This window comes from Brachyhypopomus gauderio, chromosome 6 (genome assembly GCF_052324685.1).
Source record: "Brachyhypopomus gauderio isolate BG-103 chromosome 6, BGAUD_0.2, whole genome shotgun sequence".
NCBI lineage: Eukaryota > Metazoa > Chordata > Actinopteri > Gymnotiformes > Hypopomidae > Brachyhypopomus > Brachyhypopomus gauderio.
In genome coordinates, this window is record NC_135216.1 from 10,113,302 (window position 1) to 10,135,910 (window position 22,609).

The window sequence follows — 22,609 nt, forward strand, 5'->3', positions numbered from 1 at the left end:
ACACACACACACACACACACACACACACACACACACACACACACACACACACATACACACACACACACACACACACACACACACACACATATACACACACACACACACACACACACACACACACACACACACACACACACACACACACACACACACACACACACACACACACTGTGATGACGGTGCATGGGCCTCAACAATATCCTGGCAACAACTGCACTGCTCACACGGCCTCTGATGTTAAGAGAAGGCATGTCCGCAGCTATAAATGCCAAATCAATTTTCGACAGATAATAAAGAGGCTCATGTTTTACATCAGGGAAATGCTATTTCATTACACCCAAAAATCTGAGGTAATAATATATGGCCCTGTTAACTGGGAACACATCTATGTGATAAAGGATAGAACAAGAGTGAACCACAACATGGGAGGCAAAGGGATGGGGGATGGGTGAGAGAGAGAGAGAGAGAGAGAGAGAGAGAGAGAGAGAGAGAGAGAGAGACCTGGCGGCAGGATGACGGTAAGTTTCTGCTGGGACCGCCGTCTGCAAGTGTTTTGAAAATATCACATGACAGAGGCCATGTGTTAAAAATTAGACCGAGTTAAGCCCTCTGCTCAGAAAAATATGTAGACAATTTATGAAACGCAGTCCAGGATGGAGATTTACTAAGTAGAACCAGATTAAAAAAACAACTAACCCTACCCTCCATGCACACATGAAAACCATCTCTCTCTTTTTCTCTCTTTTTTCTCTCACACGTTCTCTCTCTCTCTCATTCTCCAGCTCACCATGAGACCCTAAAAAGGATTTGAGACACATCTGGCAGGCGGTTGTGGCAGGAGACGCTGATGTGTGACCTAACGTCAGAGCACTTCCACTACCGGGGCTTTTGTGGACGGCGTGGAGGCGGTCAGGGGCCCGTGGCTGGCCCGAGGCCGTGAGGGGCAGGCCGTATGGCACGGCTCTAGGGACGGCGTCACAGCCATAATGTCTGAACGCGCTCTGGAGGGGTCGCACGGAAAAGGGCTTCGTGCTCAAGTGCTGAATCTAGGAAAGCAAGTTCAGAGCTGCAGTCTTCTGACTTATGGCTTCAGGAGTCTTGTGTGTGGACAGTAGCCATGTGGTCAGGCCGGCGTGGGAAGCTGAGCCCACACTGGGCAAGGAGGGTGAGAGCAAACTGGGCAAGGAAAGGATGGGGGGGTGGGGTGGGGGTTTAGGGCATGTGGCTTAGGGTCACCCAAACTGTGGAGCAGGTTGCCTGAAAGCAAGACGCTGACATAAACACACACGCACAAACAGACACATACCCACACAAACAAGCATGCATAAGCATACATAAACATAAACACACACAAACACGGAACACCACGAAGTAGCCTGCCTGTCCTGACGTGACTCCGCCCTCCGCATACGAGCGTCTCTCTCGTATGCGGTCAGACGCGGTCAGCAGGAGCGAGCGAGAGCGAGAGCGCAGGAGGAGGACGGTGCGGGCAGAGCTGGGTGGAGGAGAGCCTCTGAGAAAGCTCCGGTCCCCGCTACAGATGGACGGCACCGATGCTGGCGCGGGGCCAGCGAGCGAACAGATTGCCCGTCGCTGAAGCCTGGAGGAACAGTAGCTCCAGTGCAGATGGGCGTCCGAAATAGCCCCATGTCAGCTCTCCTCGAGTGGCTCTGACCTGGCACACGCTCCCACGCACAGCTGCTTCCTCCAGCACACACACACACACACACACACACACACACACACACACACACACGTACAGATACCCAATACACAAGCAGCCACTTCAGCCTTCAACTGAAAACAAAGCCATTCATACATATGTTGTAAAAACAAATGGTTTTCAGAGTGCGCACATCTAAAATAAGACCACGTTCACTCCATAACGCAGCGTTCAGAAAGGACGAGAAGACAGGGAGTCTTAAAACCGAGATTCATGGCATGGAACGTGTGACGCACGATGACAATAATCCCTGGCACCTTCTGAGATACACTGAGGGGAAATTAAAGAAAATCCATTGTAATACAGTGTAGTTTTTCTCTGGAATTACAAAAGAAACAGATAGAAAGAGAGAGAAGGCGAGAGAGAGAGGGAGGGAGGGGGGGTGGGGTAGCGGGTGGGCAAGCTGGCAGAGCCCCAGTGCCCATGGCACACAGGAGAGCAGCGCGGTGGGCAGTGCCAGTGGAGTCTGTCTCACAACACCATCTGTGAAGAGCAGAGAGCATGCAGCACGAGGCATTGCCCACAAGCCCCGTACACACGCAACCTGCCAGCTGCCCTCTCTCTCTCTCTCTCTCTCTCTCTCTCTCTCTCTCTCTCTCTCTCTCTCTCCCTCTCTCTCTCTCCCTCCCTCTCTCATCCTCCTCCTTCTGTCTCCTTTGTTGCCTTTCTTGCTGTTCCATTTTGCTCCGTCCAACTGCCTGTATTTTCTGTTTCTTCTCAGCTGATGGCCCTCCGTTCGTGGACACCACCGTGACACACGGCTGAAGACGGACTTGGCCAGGAAGGCGAGGGGAAGCGCCCGGCGTGGGTCAGCACCGGAGAGTCAGTGTCCGGCACCTGCGACCACCACTGGCCCATCATCCTGCGATAGCCGTCAGCATATCCGCCGCGCTGAAACAGCAGGCGAAGGAAAGACCCCCTCAGGACGGGAGAGAACTTCAGGTGTAGAGGACCATGGAGGTTCAGAGCTGAGCCCCCCCCCCCCTCTCTCTGCCAGACACATGGAGGAGCAGAAGAGGAGGTGACACGAGACTCGCTCCTCTGTGCCGAGCAAGGGCAGACTTGGCCAGGGGGGCCTCAAACTAACATGCACGCACGCACGCGAGACGAGTCCCGAGGCCGAAACAATGACAGCTGGCGTGCGAGCGTGCACTGACACGTGCACGCTCGCGCACGCGCACCCCCCCCCCCCCCCCCCCCCCCCCCCCGCTCCCTCTACCGTCTCCTCCCGGCCGAGTCTGGGGCGGCCGCACGCTACTGAGCACGCTCTGAAAGAGGAAAAGAGGGGGAGATGGAGGTGGAGGGGGGTGAGCTCGAGAGGGAGGATGAGGAGGGCTTTGCAAGAGCACGCGAGGGCCAGAACCAGGAGACGCAGGAGCAGGAGACGAAAAAAGCTGACGTGGACAAACGCAAGAAGCGGAGAGGTGTTTCTGTACGGAGGGAGAGGAGAAAACGGGGACAGGGCAGGATGGAGGGATGCAGAAGACGAGTGTATGGGATGGGACAGGGGCCTGTCAGTCTCTCCCAGCCGGCACGTTTGGAAGAGCGGAGCTGCCTGGATTTCATGAGCATCTGCTCCTGGTTATGTGCACACAGCTCTGATTTCTGCTAGAACGTCTGAGGCTGTGTCACACACGGCGTGCTCGTGCCTTCATGGGCTAATCAGCTTTTAAAAATTTGGATTTATACATTGAATACTGCAGTTAGTTAGGCAATGCACAAAAGTCCCGCCCCTCTGCAAGCCCCGCCCCCTGCTCCCCCTCCCTCCTGTCAGACGCAGATACAGCGGCAGGAGCCTCATTAAAAGAAGAAAAATCAATTTGAAGAGTCCTAACAAAGGCATTCGTCTGCTGCCACTGCTGGGTTGGAAGTCTCTAGAGTAGCACTTCCCTCCCCTTCTCTCTCTCTCTCTCTCTCTCTCTCTCTCTCTCTCTCTCCCCTATTCGCCAGTCTCTCCCTCCCTCCCTCTGTCTCTCTCCCTCTCGCCCCCTCTCAGACTGTCATCACTACATGTGATTAACATATGTCTGGGCTTTCAGGCCCTGTCGGCTTGAAGGCATTTCTCCCGGCCGCCTTAAACAGCAGATGAGCTCCATGTTGAGAAAACCCTAGACGGAGAGAGACAGACAGGCCGAGAAGAGACGGAGAGAGAGAGAGCGGAAGAGATAGAAAGGGAAGATGGTGGATGGACAGATTTTCCTCTTCCTCTTTTAACAGCATCCGCTCTCTCTCTCTCTCTCTCTCTCTCTCTCTCTCTCTCTCTCTCTCTGTCTCCTCACCTCTTTCACCCCAGCATCCCTCCTGTCTCTCACCCTCCCCTCCTCCTCTTCCTCACACTCTCCCTCTCGTTGTGCTGGTGAGTGAAGTTACATGTGAGAATTACATCGTGCCAGTTGGAAAACTGCACCAGTACTGGTGATCTGTTCACCTGAATAGTGCAAGCATTCCACACAGCAGAGCGTGAACAGAAGGCAGCTGAATGGCCCTGATATGTCACTAAGACAACACCTGTGATAGCACCATGACAACAAACAACATGACATCTGAGCTCCTCTAAATCGCTCATTCAAACATTACTGGATCGTTTAAATCTGCTGAAAATAAAGCTTGTCTGTAAATACTACCGGAATGAAGAGCAATCCCCATTTAGACTCTCACCTTGTGCTTTCCAACTTTGAGGAAAAAAAGAAAGAACGAAGAACGAAAAACAAAAGCCCACAACCATATTATTTAATTTTAAAACCACTCCAACTCAGATTCAACTCTGTTTCAAGAATGAAAGAATGAAAAATCCAGTAATGGAAATATTGCTTGATTAAAAGTCAAATGTGAAATACTGTAATGAGTCTCACCAGTCTCACCAAAAAATCTGCAAACTTTTGCAGAGCAGCAAACCAGGGCCGTCACTTCCCATGAAGACAGGCCGACTGGTGGCGTGTGCTTATGGCCCAGTTCTCCTTGTCGAACTCCTTGTCTCCTTATCGCCACTCAAAGTCCGGGCTTCCCCAGCTCCACTCTGCTTGGATCAGCGCCCAGACGACGGGCCTGTATTCAGCCCGCCCCGACGAAGGCCCGCTTCAAGAGCCAGCGGTGTTAACGGGCTGAGAAGAGTGAGGACACAGTGAAGGACAGTGTGAAAGCCGAGGAGATCCCTCAGGATCATGGTGGGCTGTTTTAACTGGAGGCGGTGGCCTTTACCAGGCTGAATGGGACCAGCTCTCGGATGTGTGTCTTGAAGATCTGGCAACCCGAATGGCTGCAGCGCTCCGACTAAGAAGCCAATGAGATCTATGTGAACCGCAGTGGACTGACACCACCTCTCTCAGTCCCGATCCGGCGGGCCCGCCCCGCTGATCGCCCCTGATTAGGCCTGCTCCGTGCGGGACGACCGTGTCCCGCCCCAAAGCCCCGCCCCAAAGCCCCGCCCCCTCCAGCTCGGCCACGAGAACGCACAATCACCCAGCGTGTCCAACAGCGCTTGACCTGTGGCGGAGAGAGAGACGCGAGTACACGGAACAAAGGAGCCGGACCGGTCCTGCCTCTCCCCCGCTCCCCTCGCCGCCTTCATGCGGCACAAAGGCCTGATTTTCCACCCAGCTGGAAGCTATTAGGACCCTGTGACGAGCAAACCCCAAGCCCGGTGGGCCAGGGAGTGCGTCGGAGTGACGGGGGGGGGGGGGGGGGGGGGCCTAAAGAGCACAAGACCCTCGTAGAAAAGCTAGAGCCACAGCTTCCCGTCCAGAAACAATCAGAACAAAAAGCAGCAGAAGTCGTAACACAAGCAGGCCAGGCTCGTCCTCTGTATTCGTTCATCGTTCACCTGTTATCATTCAGGAATGGTCTCATGTCACCAGTGGGTAGCGTTTGAAGTCCTTCGTCATTTACTGTTATTCCTTCTCTGCGTACTGCACTGGGGGTGAGACAGTATGAGCAAGAGGAAGATAGGAACCGGGTCTGCGTATGTGTGTGTGTGCACGTGTGTGTCTGCGTGAGTGTGTGTGTCCAGCCACTGAGCCATCTGTCCACTCTGCTTTGCCCGTGTCCCTGAACAGGCTGTGGGTCTTCTCCTCCTCTCTCCTCCTCTACAGCTTGGCCGGCTGGCCCCACGCTGCTGACCTACCCCCCCCCCCCCCCCCCCCCACCACCACCACCACCACCACCTCCTGTCACGCTGGCCACACTGGCCCCGAGGAGCCCCGTCGCACTGCAACGGCTGCGGGCGTAGGAGCGGCCAGGCAGTCCACGCCGGAGACGGAGCATCCCTCCGTTTCTGCTGATTCACAAAAGCCAATTATCTCATCCGTCACGATCCAGCTCTCCCCAAGTTTGAACAGAACCCAAGTCACGCCGGAGAGGCGCCTGAGGTGGGCCGAGGAGCTAGCATAGCGCTAGCCGACACAGAGCACCTCACATTCATCACAGCCTCCACGATGGTCCATACCATTCAACATTCTGCCTCATTACACAGCGAGAGCGGCAGGTAGATCCAGGCATCATCCTGTTAAATGCGATCACTAGGTGGCGCTGGTAGTTCACACTACGCCAGAGGAACCTGTTATGAACAACACGCGCGTACGCACACAAACACTCTCCTACACGCAGGCACGCACGCACACAGATACAGCGTTTGTCACTGAGATTGTGTTAAACTTGTTCTTACGCTCGTATGGTGTCAGCGCGCACACACAGCTCCACTTACATATAGAATAATCCATTCAAAATATAAAACATGCACGTAACACACACATGCAAGATAATACAAAAGTGTTGTGTAAAACGGCACAATTTCAAGCGTCTGAATTTCTGCTCGGACGTTTGCTTCGTTCTCCGTGTCCGTGAGAGGAAGGAGGTCAGAAGCACGGCGTCATGTGCAGGTGAAGGAGAGTGGATGAGGCCACAACATCTCAACATCTCAACAGTCTGTTAGTCTCTACAATTGTGTCATCGCTGATGACAAAATGAAAACAGGAGGACTTTGTCAGTAGGGCTGTCTGCACTCGCCCTTGTTTGGGGGGTGGGGGGGTGGGGGGTTAGGGGGGGAGAGAGAGTCCAACAGGAACCAGTCGTTCCTGGCCCGGCCCTGCTCCACACAATGGCCTGGAGAATGGAAGGAACCGTGCTGCGGGCAGAGATAGGCCACTGTCAGGAACCCGGGCGAGAAGGGTCCCGCCTCAGCGGGGCAGGATGTCGCAGCCGTGGGACCGCGAGGCCCCCCGATATCCCCCCGTTCACACACTCTCGCCTCCGGGCCGGCCGGGATGTTTTGGTGCTCAGGTAATTAAGGTCGGAAGTCCCGGGGACAGCAGAGCCGGCGGCCTGACCTCCGCTGTCCTGCCGGAGAGGCCGTCCCCTCTATCTGCCTTCCGCAAGCCCTGCCTGGGGCACCAGCAAAGCCCACGCCCAGGTCCTGCACTACGCCACTCGTTCCTGACGAGGACGGCCTGGTTCAGGAAAGAGACGGTGTGGTCAAGGTCTCCTGCGTCTCTCTCTCTGCCCCACGTGCAGGACAATGAGGACATTCTCCATTCCATGGAGCGCAGAACACCAATACCTTCTGCCCCTCCTGCCCCACACTGCAGTCTAGAGCATGATCCCCTGACATCATACGCTGGGAACTAGAAACACCAATACACCCCCTACACCACGCAGGAGTCTCATATCATATGCAGAAGTCCAGAGCACTGATACCCTCTCGGAGAAAGTGAGTAGCCTGCATCACTTAACTCTCACAGGTACAACACACATGGAGCTGACAGACACCCTCAGCCAGGGCCGAGTCCAAGCACATATGTTCACACATAACCAGCGCTCCAGTAAGCCTGCAACATGTGCAGAATCCCTGCTTGGCCTGTAACATCTGCAGGAACCCGCCTTGGCCGATTTCGCTGAAGAGGAGATGAGGGCTCGGGGTGGGCTTGCCCTCTGACCCCTGTGGCCCCGGGCACGGGCTGTCAACACTGGCTCACCCCACCCCTCGCACCCTGCCATGTCTGCTGTTGCTATGACAGCATGCACTACAGCTATATGATGCGTTGGGCAACGTTGCCACCCCCTTTAGGAATGTCAGCACACAGCAGCGCTCAACACACTACATGTGCAATATGCTAAATAACATTACTACTCCACCGTGAGAGACAGAGACTGAGCAAGAGACAGAGAAATAGAGAAAGTGAGAGAAAGAGATGTATGAGTGAGAGCATGAGGGAGAGAAAATACAGAGAGAGAGAGAGAGAGAGAGAGAGAGTTAAGAGGTGTATGAAAAGAGGTAAAGACAGAGAAATGCCTCACCATTCATAACATGCGGTGGCAGGAGCAGGGACAGTGTTCTGCCTCGCCTGACTCAAAATCACCTCATGTCTGACTCGTAAAAACAAAACGCCGTCTCCCCGCATATGTGCCCTATTAACATCTCTCCACCACTTCTAGGAAAGCCTGATAGCCCCTAAATCAGAGCCAAAGACAACACGGCGTCTGCAGGAAAAAGGTTAGACCAGGGAGTGGAGGACGAGCTCAGAAGGTCCGAGGTGCTGTTTGGGTTTTTAGAATTTCAATATCTTCACAATTTCAATTCCACACGGGCACGTGAACCCAGGCCTGCAAGACCCCTCACCCAGACCCAAGATAGAGAGCAAAGAAATGTGGAATTCACAGTATGTTACTCTTGAATTCACACACACACACACACACACACACACACACACACACACACACACACACACACACACACACACACACACACACACACACACACACACACACACACACACAGTGTGTCTCCCTGGGAGGCTGTGCATCTCCTGCCTGTGATTCCACATTAAGGCGATGTTAATTCTGCATGAGGGGAAAGAGTGCCACGCCCTGCTCAATGTTACGCGTCTCACGCAGGCGGCTCACGCGGGCGGCTCACGTGGGCTCCTGCTCTTCAGGCTGCAGAGAGCCAAAATAAAACCAAACACACATGCGCACCACGAACTCCATCTGCTTTCCTTCAGCTTTCCTGAACACACAGACGAAGGAAAGAGAAGGCCTGCTCGAATCCAGTGCTTGTCTAAGACTGAAATATGAAATTTGACATTCGCAGATATAAAAAAAATAAAGGTCATCCCACGTAGTTTCCAGTGGCTCCGACACTGCCTACATTACAAATAACACTATATGACAGACCAGCAACTCCATTACACCAAATACTCCTAGTTAGAAAACAGAAGATATGTACCCTCTGACCTTATTCCATTACACACGGCGTAATGTGGGCCTGCTACAATGTCCTTGGAAGTTGAAATTACAGGAAGGAGTCTTTCCAGGAAGGAATCTTAAAAATACATTACCAGTGCTGAATATGGGTACACAACCACAATCTCATCCACTCGGTGGAATGAGCCCACACATCTAAACATGAGAAGAAACCCACACACATCTAGAAGGTGATCTCCGGGGAGCCCTCTGACCTGACTCCCACCACTCTCTCTGCTCCTCCGGGCTTCTGTAGGTCTGTGGCTCCTGGCAGTGGGGCTCTGTGTCTGTTCAATAGCTCTCTCTCTCTCTCTCTCTCTCTCTCTCTCTCTCTCTCATTGAGCTTCTCTCCTGCTCTCTCCTCTGCTTTGCTCCTCCTCCTGAGGTTTCCCGTGCCGTACCCAGACCTGTTCTGGCGGCTGCTGATACAGCCTTCACCATCAATCTTCAGTGCAGGCCCCGCCCACCCACATGACTCCTCCCACCACCGACGCCTCCTCTCCACGTCTCACACTTTAGCCGTGCTACAGGGAATATACTCAAATACTGTCTCCGTCCCTGCAGTGACCTCCAGTCAGCTGCTTATATACACGCCCCCCTCCCACACACATCTACATTTCACGTCATCATGTGACACCGTACAGATCGATGCCCAGCACCGACACCAACAGACGCTCCGTGCTGACGGAGGCCTGTCCAATAATCAGCGTGGCCCGTGCGGGTCTCACCGAGGGGGGGGGCTGTCATCTGCCCTCACACTCCTCTCCTCATCCGCCCTAATCCCCTCTGCAGCTTCACTTTATTTCCATCTCATCATGTGTGAAGGTGCGTTCCCCCAGGTCCTCAGCGCTGTCACAGAAGAACCGCTTCCTTGTTCATGGCAGCGAGGAGCTCTCCTCCACCCAACACCCCTCCCCCACAACACACATCGCCCAGAATGCAGATAAATAATTGAAAACAAGTGCGGGGATTTGCCAGACTGTAAGCTCCCTTTCATATGTTAATTACGCACAAACAGTTGTTTTGAATAAAGGCATTCTTGTCTCTCCCCTCCTCTCCTGGTCCCCAAATCCTACAGGGAGAGAAATATGGTGCCAACCGCAGATAAACCCAACTCTACAGTTATAGCTCTAATCTATCTCTCACACATACACACACACAGACAGACACACACACACATGCTCATGCACACACACTGGCAAGTGCCTCCAGCTCTCAGATGATGCAAGGGGCCTTTTTCAGAGAGTCATGTTGGGTGCAGCGTGGCAGACAGAAGCACGAAGGAATCAGAAGGTCTTCATAAGCAGAAGGTCTTCATGGCCCCTGGACCTCTCTTCAGACTCCAATCGTCTCCATCTATTCTCCACCCGTCATTAACGAGCGGCAGCCTGGGGCGGGGCTCTCCAAATAGGCATGGTGGGAGGAGAAGTGGGCGTGGCCAACGCATGCTGTCTCCCCTGCCTCAGGTGACACCCAAGGACAGTGCTTTCTTCACCCCACAGGTCAGGTGATGAGAAACTTCCACTCCGAACACTGATGTGGTGCAGGGACGCGTGCTATACGACACATTTGGAAGGTGGCGTCTAAGAAAACATCAGGTAAAGCTGGCAAAATCTTCAGGCGGCACTGGCACACGGACACGCACACGCAGCGTCACGTATGGGCATGTGAGCTGGTGGCACAGGGTGGAGGAGTGACAGAAAGAAAGCAAAACAAAATGAAACGCTTCAATTTCCACACGCAGAACTGCAGCTGTATCATTATATTCTAGCCCTGTGCAGCTGTGAATTATTATGTGGACAATTTAATACTGCCAAAGAGGAAAGAGCAGATTAAGATTATATCTGTGTGACGTTGCCAAAGTGTGTGTGCACGTTCCTCAGCCGTGGTGAAGGGGAGCAGTTCAAAACAGACGCATCCTCTCTTTCGCCAAACGTGATGGCTTGGACTAAAGCAGAAAAAGAGCTACTCCCCCCACTCTCTCTCTCTCTCTCTCTCTCTCTCTCTCTCTCCGCGTTGAGTAGTTTTTTTTTTTGTGGACAAACTGTTGTTACACTTGTATACCCCTGAACACCCTGAGAACCAGTCATTTCTCTGGTCTCTGAGGAAACATTAAGACCAGACCTAAAAAAACAAACAAAAAAAAAAAAGACATCTTCATAGTTATGGAAAAAAATTAAGAAAACAAGCACATAGACAAACTCACTCTTTTCCCAAAAGGTTATTACATTTTGTGAATGGTATGGAGTAATAGCAAGCATATGTGGAGACCAGCACTAAGAGCAGTAGTCAAGGCTAAGCTAACAGCACTAGCACAGTCGGGAACCCTTGTCCTTTAAAGAATACTTGTTACTGAAGTATAGCTCACAAAACCAGATGTTGATAAAGAGATATGAAGACAGATGGCAAAGCAATTACTGGCACGCAGAAAATGCCCTGAAACAACTTAAAACATTTCTGACCTTATAAGGCAGACTGGATTTATATGCCCTGCCATTTCATTGCTTTATGAGAATCCCGTCCATGTTGGAAGTATGTATGGTCTTAATCTCAACTCCACCGCGCTGCTCACCACAATCTGTACTTATTTAAACACTGGCACTGGAGTGTATTTTCAGAGGAATAAATCAGGGAGGGAGTGCAAGGGGCATGAAATAACACTCGGTGCAAATCCATGCGGCAGGCGTCCGGAGTTCATCCATACCTTCCTCGTCTCCGCGCCTGGAAACGTATTGGTCAGCAGCTTTTCAACGAGCACACTGCTCTGCAGAATGTGTGGAAACTCTGCTGAAGCAAAACCATAGTGAAATAGCTCTTTACAACCAGTTATACTATCTTTTACAGATTTTATTTTCTGACCTTATTCCAGACAGATCCTAAGTACATTCTAAATATGTACTTGGGAGTACAACGGATTGTTCCTGAGAGACAACTAAAGGCACCTTTCCTATTGCTCACAGCCCCGAGAGATACAGCAGGCCTGTGGTGTGGGTATGTGAGGTGGGTTTTTAGGCTGGTTCTGTATCTGGAGTGGGTCAGGCCATATCCAGAACCTCAGGCCTTTAGTGGCAAGGCCATGCACATATAAGGTAACTGATACACTAATCCCATGTGGATCGATACAGCATGGATCACAGTTCCTCACACAGTCCTCTCGGAGCCCTAATGATCCTCTGCTCTACTTGAAATCCACCAGTCAGCCTCTCCTAGTACTGTGTCCTTTACACTGAACTTCACAACTTCCCAAATCATTCTGAGGGGAGCTCTACAGCGTCTTTCCCCGGTAGCCGGCAGTGGAAGCAAGATAAGTGGTGGAGGCTGAAGAGAACTTTTGCCCACTGCTTTGGAGGAACCGAAAAAGCCGCAGGCTCGAGGCCTGACAACAGGCCAAATCTCTGCTCCCATTGGCTGGGGCTCATATGCCGTTCTTACCGGAAGCTTCGACCGCTCGGGAAGGATTTCAAGTGGTGGAATTCCTTCCCAGCAAGGTTTAAAAAAGGCACAAGTAGAACCGTAAACAGGAATCGAGTTGTGCTTTCTATGAAGCTCCCAGGCAGGTGTCCAGGGGCAAGCTCTCAAGATCTCCCTTCATTTACCAACACGACTTATTAACCAAACACCTCGGACACGCCGCTGCTGGTTTGCGTCCACCGGCACGACGCTCCTCGAGCAACAAAGCAAGACTCCGAGATGGAATTTCCCAGGTTACCACGTCACCACCGGCTGCTCTTCTCCACGGCTGCTGTGTTAAAGCGATCTCTTCAGTCATTCACGGAGCGCTGGTGACAACACGGGGGAGATAATGCCAAGTAATTCCCCACAATTCCCCATTCATTTCATACACTTTTAATGCGCCAGGGGTCCCCCCGCTCCATTCAACATCAAGCCGCAACTACCGTTTAACAAAATGAACCCACGGTGAAAAGGAGAGATTCATCGCCACCCACCCTAACCAAACCCACGCCCCTGCGCCTCCCTCTCCTGCCTCTCCCCGCACCTCCTCCCCGCGTCTCCCACCTCAGCCCTGCTGTAGGGATCGGGCTCTGTTGAAAAATAATTGACACTGGGCATTCATCTCGGAGGCACCTGCTGATCGTTTGGCAACAACACAATCTTTCGGCGAGCCTCCACAGTGCCTTTGTCCCAGCACAGTGTCTGTGACACTACACACCAAACTGCAGGAAGAAGAGATCCCCCAGTCTACTGACGAGGGTAGCGTGCCGTTGGAGATAGCCGCTATGCAATTTATTGGGATGCTATTCAATAGCAGGTTTAATTCTGTAGCAGAGTAAGATCTCTCAGTGGGGCGGTTAATACATGGTATAATGCATACAGAACATAAACCTCAATGTGCTTTGAAAATCATTGTGTATCACAACTGGGCACCAGGCTGTTTGCCTTTTATCTGAAGCCAGAAAGTGATGAGAACAATTCTATCCATTCATCTTCATCTCTCTCTCCCTCTCCTTCCTCTCTTTCTCCCTCCGCTTTTCTCAGGAGCTGTAATTGACTGAATATGTCAATATGTGAAGTGAAATCACGGGGGCCTACTGTCTCTGCTTATCGATCCTCGGTTCCTGAAGGAGTCGAGCCTCGGGCCTCTAAACAAATCTTAATTACACTCCTCTTTACTGGACCACAGAGGCCACCCTTTTCATAAAATACATATCAAAATCCATACATCAAATTTAACATGTAAGAACAGCCCATAAATCAGAGATTAGGAGCTGTGGAGGAGATCTGCCTTTGTAGCTCTGTGCGAAACAGACTGACGTGGACTTACTGAAAAATATTCATTACGTCTATGTACTGTAAAGTGTAATTACACGCTAGTACGGCTCTAAGGGCAATTAATGCACCTAGCAGCCCGTAACCACGGATAAGTGAGAGGTGCTATTTCTGTTGCCTCCTTTGCTGTTTGGATACAGTCCTAACTGCCCAATGCACACGAATAAAAAGAAGAATCGCTTTTTTTGTCATGGAATTTTATGGACATCCAGCAAGAGGTTTAGTCCATCCCACAGGAATCATCACCTCATAAAGACAAGTAAAAGAAAACCCCCTGATCAAGCCATTAAACAAGCTGCATTCTCCGTCCATCAATCTTTACGAAGATATGCCAAAGCATAATTCCCGTCATCTGCCATTCTCACCTTGTCTCTGACTCCAAGCAGCCCTGGATGCATAGACAAAACCCCAATCACAGATAACAATGTGCTAATCTCTGTTCCCAGGGAGTGAGGAGGCGGACCTGGAGAGAGCTGGAACCGCCACGGGGCTGCCACGCGGTCCAGAAGCGCGGTCCAGACGCAGCCTGAGCCTTCGCTTTCTCACCCGCTCCACCATCCTCATCCCCAAATGCGGCCCCTCCCCCGCCGCCGACACATTTGCACGGCCGCACGGCCGCGCACAAGCGCCCGCGTGTGCCCTGCCACCCGAGCACCTTCGCCACCCTGCATCTTTTACCCTTTTACAGCTAATCTTTAAATGTAAATCCTGTGACAGGAAAATAGAGGAGGTGCGAGATAGCAGGTTACATCTTCACTCCTGCACTGTTATCGCGTTCTGCATCACTGAAAAGCACCTATTCAATAAGATTAGCTTCTGGCAGAGTGCACGGCGACACACCATGGCTTTGTATTCATTAAACACACATCCCCAGCTTATCTGGAATAAAAAAAAGGGGGCTTGTCAGGATGGCACATTGTGTGTGTGTCTGAGGGGAAGGCAATGTGCATTAGGGCGATTACAATATCAGCCTGGTCCAGATGGAGGCAGGAAAATAAACAGAGAGAGAGAGAGAGAGAGAGAGAGAGAGAGAGAGAGAGAGAGAGAGAGGGAGAGAGAGAGGGGGGGGGAGAGAGAGAGAGAGAGAGAGAGAGAGGGGGGGGGAGGAGAGACAGGGAGAGAGAGAGCAGAGTGGGAATGGAGGGGAAGGCAGGGAGGTGGTTTTTGTATGTGTGTGACTGTGTGAGAGAGATTGCATATATTATGTATGGATGTGTGTGAAAATGTGTGCTTGAGTGTGTGTGTGTATGTGTGTGTGTGTGTGTGCGTGTGTGCATGTGTGCGTGTGTATGTGTGTGTGTGTGTTTGCGCGTGAACATGCATGTGCACATGTTGGGTTAAGAAAGATGGGGAGAAAGAGACATTAATTGGTAAATGAGCATTGGATTAACAGGAGAGGAAGATAGAGAGAGAGAGAGAGAGAGAGAGAGAGAGAGAGAGAGAGAGAGAGAGCAAGAGCAGGCAGCCCAGCCACCTGTCAGCTGGAGCAGTGGGCTGTTTGGTTAACCCTGGACCACACCGCTCCTCACTGTCTGACAGCCTACAGCCCCCTGGTCCATAGAGGCACGCAATTCTCAAATCTACAACCAGGAAGAGTATTTGCTCTGGAAATATACAGCTATTATTTCTCAACATATTCATCGATTCACACAGCTTTCTACACAAAATAATGCATTATATTGTACAATTTATTGTAATGTGTTATATTACCTCAGACTTCAGTCACACTGTCAATTCATGTCAGTTGCTACATCACCCATGATAGAATTCTATAACCAGTACGCAAAATTCCTCTTAGTGATAAATTCGTAACCCATCAATGGCTACTATCGATCTGAAACATAGGTCCAAGGAGATGGTGTCCACATCAATAATTCATCGTCTGTTCTCCGCAGTACCCAATGTCGAAGCCCTCACAAAAAGAAGGGCTTTATCCCCGCTCACAAAAACCTCTCCCAGGTTTCGCTCCCAGCCGTGGGTCGAGTCTGTCAGCAAGTCCGAGAGCTGCGCTCAATGAATATAAAGAGCTTCATACATGACAAAGCTCAAAAGGAGAAGAGGCGGGAGAAAGGTGAAAATAGTGGTGTGGGCTTCTGGTCCTGCATACTGCTTCTGGCCTGCAGTCTCTAAGAATATGCAGGGCGAACGTGGTTATTATTTAAAACAATAGTGCAGACGTTTTTTTTTTTTTTTTTGGTTTTTTCCCCCTTTCCACCGAAACAGCAGCTTAATCTGGATATTCGTAGTCTGAACCTACAGACCGCTTTCGTAGTCGTGGGCCCTGCAAAGCGTTTCTCAATGCCACACTTATGCCGTAAACATAAACTTAGCAACGAGCAGTACATATGCCTATTTTCCCAGTCAGACAGCACAAAGAAAAACAGGCAGGCGGAATCAGCTTGATAGTGCTGATGCAAGACTGTGATGGGAAAATCGGCTGGTTTATATTAGGGGTTAACGATTACGTGACATCACTAACGAAGCGGGTCCCATACTGCACTGATAAGATACTTGGCTCTTGGCCACAACGTCTGCACTTCGTCGTTTATAAATGCACTGTAATTACTCAAGAGTAAATGTTACCTTGAATGCATGTAAAGTGAATGAAAGGCATCTTTCACACTGGTATAATCATTATTTTCTCTTCCATTAATGCGGTACAAAAAAAAGAGAGTATCGCTGTGGATTATCAGCATGGTTTCTACATGACACCAAAAGTTACGTTCATGAAATGCACCCATCTTATTGCTGTATCAATAATAGTTAAATATGGAAATATGGAGCAACTTTACTAGACAGGGCTGTGCAGTGGTGAAACGGGTAGTTCTGCTAACACTTTAGCACAGCCAGCGCAGCATTAGGTGTGGGCAGAAGGCATGGCTGGGTGGACATTTGGGCGCTACACACACATGGATCTAGGGGACGTGGAGGAAAGGGTAACAGGTGTGGGGCAGGCAGGCTAGTGGCTGTACAGATGGCCGCAGCCAGACAACGATGCTGTCCCAGTCCAGCCTGGCCTGGTGCTGTTTAAACAGCCTCATGGCCACAAAGAGAAAATACACATACGCAGACACACACACACACACACACACACACACACACACACACACACACGCACAGTACACGTGCCATTTACTGAATACTCACCATCAGCCACACTGCCTTATGTTTGACTAATTAAAGCTGATCTTCACCTCCGCTCACAAAGGGAGTTGCACAGTGAAAGGTGGAAAACAGACTGCAGTGAGGCAAGTGTCTGTTCAGTGTGGACCGACTGCCAGAAGTGATTGACTTATTGCATTGCCATGTCTAGTACTATAAGCTCTGTATGGTTCAATATACACAATGCATCTGCAGACATACCAGTAACACTCAATAACAAATTATGTTTTCTGAAGTAGGTTCTTTATACCACACTTATCAATGTGGATTCAGTAAATTTGCTGATACCAAGAAAATTAGATAAACAGGACTGGTTTTCTGATTTGAAAGACGTACAAAGGTCGCTTTAAGTGCCATTTACAAGACAACATTTACAATTTCCATTTAAGACTCGCATGGATTTTCCATGGACATTCTTCCTTGATCCAAAGCGTGAGAACGAATATAAAGAGGAGCCCTAAGCAGAACGCAGCCAGTGCCTGGGACATATTTTGTGTCGGATTAAAAGATACGCTGATTGCCACAGAGACCGAGTTCCCACGAAAAGTAAAAAAAAATCGACCCTTTAATTTCAAGCGGCCAAACCATGTCACCCTTAAATCGCCACCATCTCCATCTCCCCTTCATCGTCCCTTTGGAGTCACGTGAGGAGTTGGCGCTGACGAAGTAGCAGCGGGAACAAACAAACAAACAAATAAATAAATAAAAAAATAAAAAAATAAATAAACATTACGACGGACTGGGAAAATGCTTTTGACAAATGTGACGGGTATGAGCTTTTTCAAAGGCGAACTCCCAGACGTAAACCTTTGAAGAGCTCCCAACTCCGGAGAGACCAAGGGCAGCGCGCGCGGGTCTGGCTGTATTAAGCGCGCGCGACTGCTGCGAGCCTTCCAGATAATGTTTACCTCCACTGGAAGGGCTCAAACCAGACGTGACAGATCGTGCATGGCACATAAGGAGCCAGCACACTAACCAGCAATATTTCGCATGCTTATTAGTGTCTCTTTTCTCCGCCATCGGGCCATTTGGAACGCATGAGTTGATGTTTCTTGCATTCACGGGCAACAGCTGACATGTATTGTCAATTTAAAAGGCACTTGACTTGTATTGTTATGAACTCCAAATGCAATTGAAAGAGGATAATTGTATGTGGAGTTAATATACTCCTCCCGAGACGAGCAGAATGCACTTTAAGGGGGCCTGTCTTACATTTTAAAAGGCTACAGTCACACCTGCGTTAGATTATACAAACTCAAAGAATGATTTCGCGTTAGTTAACACACTGACATTTAGATGGTTTACTTAAAAGGTACAGATTAGGATTGGATGTCACAGTAAAAAAAATATATCTAAATGTAGCATTGGCCATATTTAGGCTATTGGACTGGTGTTAACACCAGGCAAAATATGACACTTTGCATGCATCGTGCATTTAAGTTCATTTGGGTATTTAATATTAGTGGAACACATAAAAAATCAATTCAAACAACGTTTTGTAGATTAATATAATAAAAGTCAATATAACCCAAGAAATATTGTACAATTTGGGGTAAGACAAGCAACAGAGTTGACTTTTAAGTGCCGTTTTCTGTAACTGTCGTGCTTTCTAAAAAAATATATCAAAACATAATTGAGGATGAATACATTTCAGAAGTGTAGCGACTTAATTTACTATTGCGCACACATGTGAGCAACATTGTGCACTTCGGAACCGTATGACGTTTCCTAACAATCAATGAAAATTGATGAAAAAATGAAAGATTTAAGTATAAAAAAGCGGAGAACACACCACAGAGCGATACAGCGTGATCTGGGTTAAGAATACGAGGCATCCTTCGTTAGGAGATCAGGCTACCAGCCCATCCAGTAAATTAGGTAATGCGCTTCCATGATTTATTCACATTACTCGCAGTTTAGACAGCCGGACACAAGTGAAGCAACTCAAATGAATAACGTTAAGGTACGAAACTCCCTAAAGCAGTCGGATATAAACCCAAATTGCAATCAGTACTACTTACACTGAAAAGAAGCAGAAATTCCCACCATGCGTTACGGTGTTACGAGGGCAAAATTAATTCCCGGTCTTCGACTCCGGTCGAAACGTTAGATTCAGAGATGTTTCTCAGTGCTCTCGGTGCATCTCCAACACGACGGACCTGTCCGTCAAACTCCGGTGCGCGAGGGCGGCACGAGCGCGGACACTGACGAGGATGCTGTACCGCTCGTGCGCCAGTCGTTCAGTTTCACCCTCTTTATTGTCCTTGCGAGTGCACGCGGGTAGGTACCGAATATTCGTCCTGGATGTAACGGCGGGCAAATTTAAAGCTCGTCAAAAACAGCAGTGAAATTGTGGATCTCACGTAGGAGTCTGTCCGTCGCGGTTGGTTTGAGGATCGCTGGTATTTTGCCTCTAGTCGGCGAGCTTCGGGAAACCCAGGTGCAGAGGAGGTGGGACCATTTCAGTGGGAGGTGACTGAGATAACAGGCATCTCTATCTTGGCAGAGCCAATACAGTGAATACTAACAGTGAGTAGAATCACGTTTTTTGGTGGAGAACGAGGTTTCTTACTATCACGAGCTTAGTCGAGGGCTTGTTGAGGGTGATGAACGTCTGTCTGTGGTCGTTTGTCAGTGAATACTCTTATTCTATCCTCTCTCTCTCTCTCTCTCTTACACACACACACCCACACACACACACACACACACACACACACACACACACACACACACACACACACACACACACACACACACACACACACACACGTACACTAGCCTGCAATAACTCAAGGCACTTTCCCCTACCATCTGGATCTCATCTCGGCCTGCCTCGCCAGGAAAAGCAGAAGCTTCGTTTACAGCCTGATGATAACAGCCTCTTTCACACAGACGCTTGAAGTTAATGCATCGCAGACTCACTCTCAATCTCTCTCTTAACCCTAACTTAACCCATAAATTGTATATTCCAAATTAGAACACACTATTTTCTTATTTCCATGGCACTTTCTGTCTTCTCTTGGTGTTTGCTCTTATTCTACTTCTTTTATGTTGATTTCATTTCCAAATATGGTATCCATACACTTCCATCTTTTTCCCTTCCATTGAAATGTTAAGTGATTTACACCTACTATAGGCAGAGTACAATACAATACTATATCTTGATGTGTACTTCTGAGATGCATTTTGTGAGACATTTTTGATATAAAATAGGTCAGTGTCCCGCAGTCTTTTTTTTTCTAGTCCGGTCTCCTTGTATCTCCTTCAAACTGCGTGTAACGTGCTGTATTGTGTCCTGGGAGAGTAGCAGAGAGGCCATACCTGCAACCCTGGCATTGCCTTTTTGATGTGCCACTCATATTCTTTGTTCCTTTCAGACAAAGACACCTTGGTGAGCCTCCTCACCTCGGAGAACTGCAGACTGGAAAAACAAGGAGAGAGAGCAGGATAGAGAGAAAGAGAGGGAGCAGGAGAGAGAGAAAGAATGAAAAGCGCGTGAGAGAGAGAGAGAGGAGCTGGGGTCAGAGCAGTCAAAGTCGTGCAAACACACCCTGTGCCGCGTTATCACAAACACTCACTCCACTCCCTTTTGTGCCCAGTGTGTGTTAGAGAAAAGCTCCTCATGACAATCAAACAGCAACATCTTGACACCGGAGGCACGGGGACGGTGGTTTAGGAAACCTGCAGGGGAAGAGGCAGGGGTCTGAGAGGCAGCCGCGCGTTCTGATAACAGCGCCAGAGACCAGGAAACACACGGCTGTTTTCGCCGCTGAGGTTCCTGGAAGTGGGACGCCCAGGGCGATGGGCCATGCACACACAGGATACCTCGCCTCCGTGTGGGGACAAACACACACACACACACACACACACACACAAACACACACACACACACACACACACACACACACACACACACACACGCACGCACACACACAAACACACACACACACATACAGCCATGCAGACTTCCTGAGTTTCCCCACCTACTGGAGGGCCAACTGTGACACACACACACACACACACACACACACACACACACACACACACACACACACACACACACACACACACACACACACACACACAATCGCTGCCACTATCTTGGAACAACAACAGAATGACACAAGTCAAATCGGTGTGTTGGCAAAACGAATCCTAATCTAAGTTAAAAGAGTCATCCATTTAAGGAAGCACAATAGCAGAGAGCTAAGACCCACACTGCCCAAGGCATTATCCTCTTATTGTTACAACCACATTGACAACCCCCACACAACACATTCACACATATTTTTAAAAGAGAAAAGCTGTGGGTCATTCTGGATATTAATACCGATACAAATACCGTATGGCTACACCAGCTGAAGGGGAGAAGCTAAGCAGCAGGACACAGACAGCTGTTTCTAGCTCTGTGATAATGTAATTAGTGAACCCACTCCAAAGATGGGCTTTCATCTCAATCCAGTCCCTGTCTATAGGTCTCATATTACACTATCAATCTTCACACATTTTTGCATATATGATGAGCTGACATGGGTCAGCAAATCATGTGATTTATAGCCCAAGCACCCGTAAGCACATGGACCTCTTGTTTCAGAGGGGTAATAAATAAAAACAGAAATAGTATTGGGCTGCTGGAACTGATGTGAGGTGGAGGAGCTTAGAGTGGTAGATTTACTGTGGCAGCGGGGCAGTTCAGGGTCTGGGGGCAACTGAGGGGTACTGCAGGGTCTTCTGGGCCCTAGGCTCACTACAGCCTGTTTGAAGTGTGCACATGTGAAAAGCATCTCACCTCTTCCTCCCACACCTAGTCTCAATGGCGATAAAAACTGACAGACAAGACACATGGAGTGTAATGCTGTCTTGCTTGTCAGTCTGGTGCGAGCACACGCACGCACGCACGCACGCATGCACGCATGCACACACGCGCACACACGCGCACACACGCACACACGCACGCACACATACACCACCACCACCAAGCAACCTTTGTGAATCATGCTCAGTGAAATATAAACACGAAGATCAGAGACAGTGAATTAAATTGCCAAGATATGTGGCAACTGGATAGGCACTTAATCCAATGACTTTTCTGTTTATTAAAGGAAGAAGCCTGTGTGCACACAAATTAAGAAGCCAGATAAATTATAATACACACACACACACACACACACACACACACACACACACAAACACAAACACAGTTACACTGTCACACAAACGCAGGTTACACAAATATGCTTTAAACCAGTCAGAGAGCTTTATGTTGAAAAATAAATATTTGCTTTCATCCTTGATGATTTGTAAATATTAGAGATCTGTCAAAACAGTTTAAATAATTTATTTATTATAGGAATATTACTAATTTGCATGTAAGATTAACCTGTGTTTGGTGGCTTAAACATACAGTTATTATTATAACCAGAACTTAAAATAGTAAACAAAGCAAAAACAAAAAAACAGATAACTGTTGATAACCTGCAATGCAATAATAACATCAGTTATTCCCTCTTGATAAAAACACTCCATTCAGTATGCGGTGTACTAAACAGTGCCAAGTCGTGTTCCTGCTCTGTGATGGTTGTTATATACAGTAGCCATCGGGGAGAGGAGAGTTCAGCAGGAAGATCATGTACAGAACCACATCTGACTTTTATAGTGTTCCCACCCCCACATCCACCACCACATCCACCCCCACATCCA

At 49.3% G+C, this 22,609-nt stretch overlaps 1 protein-coding gene across 4 annotated transcripts in view; it reads right to left on the reverse strand.

Moving 5' to 3' along the window:
• The window catches only part of runx1t1 (RUNX1 partner transcriptional co-repressor 1), a 46,222-nt gene extending 25,916 nt beyond the window's left edge, over window positions 1-20,306 (reverse strand). For 2 of the 4 annotated variants that reach the window (XM_077008561.1, XM_077008559.1), the window contains exon 1: window positions 18,931-19,619. In XM_077008561.1, coding sequence (XP_076864676.1) covers window positions 18,931-18,958 — 28 coding nt within the window. In that variant the 5' untranslated portion in view covers window positions 18,959-19,619. Of the gene's footprint in view, window positions 1-18,930; window positions 19,692-20,230 lie in introns of those variants that run through there. The other 2 variants (XM_077008562.1, XM_077008560.1) reach the window with 2 other exon arrangements.
• Window positions 20,307-22,609: the final 2,303 nt, after the last annotated feature.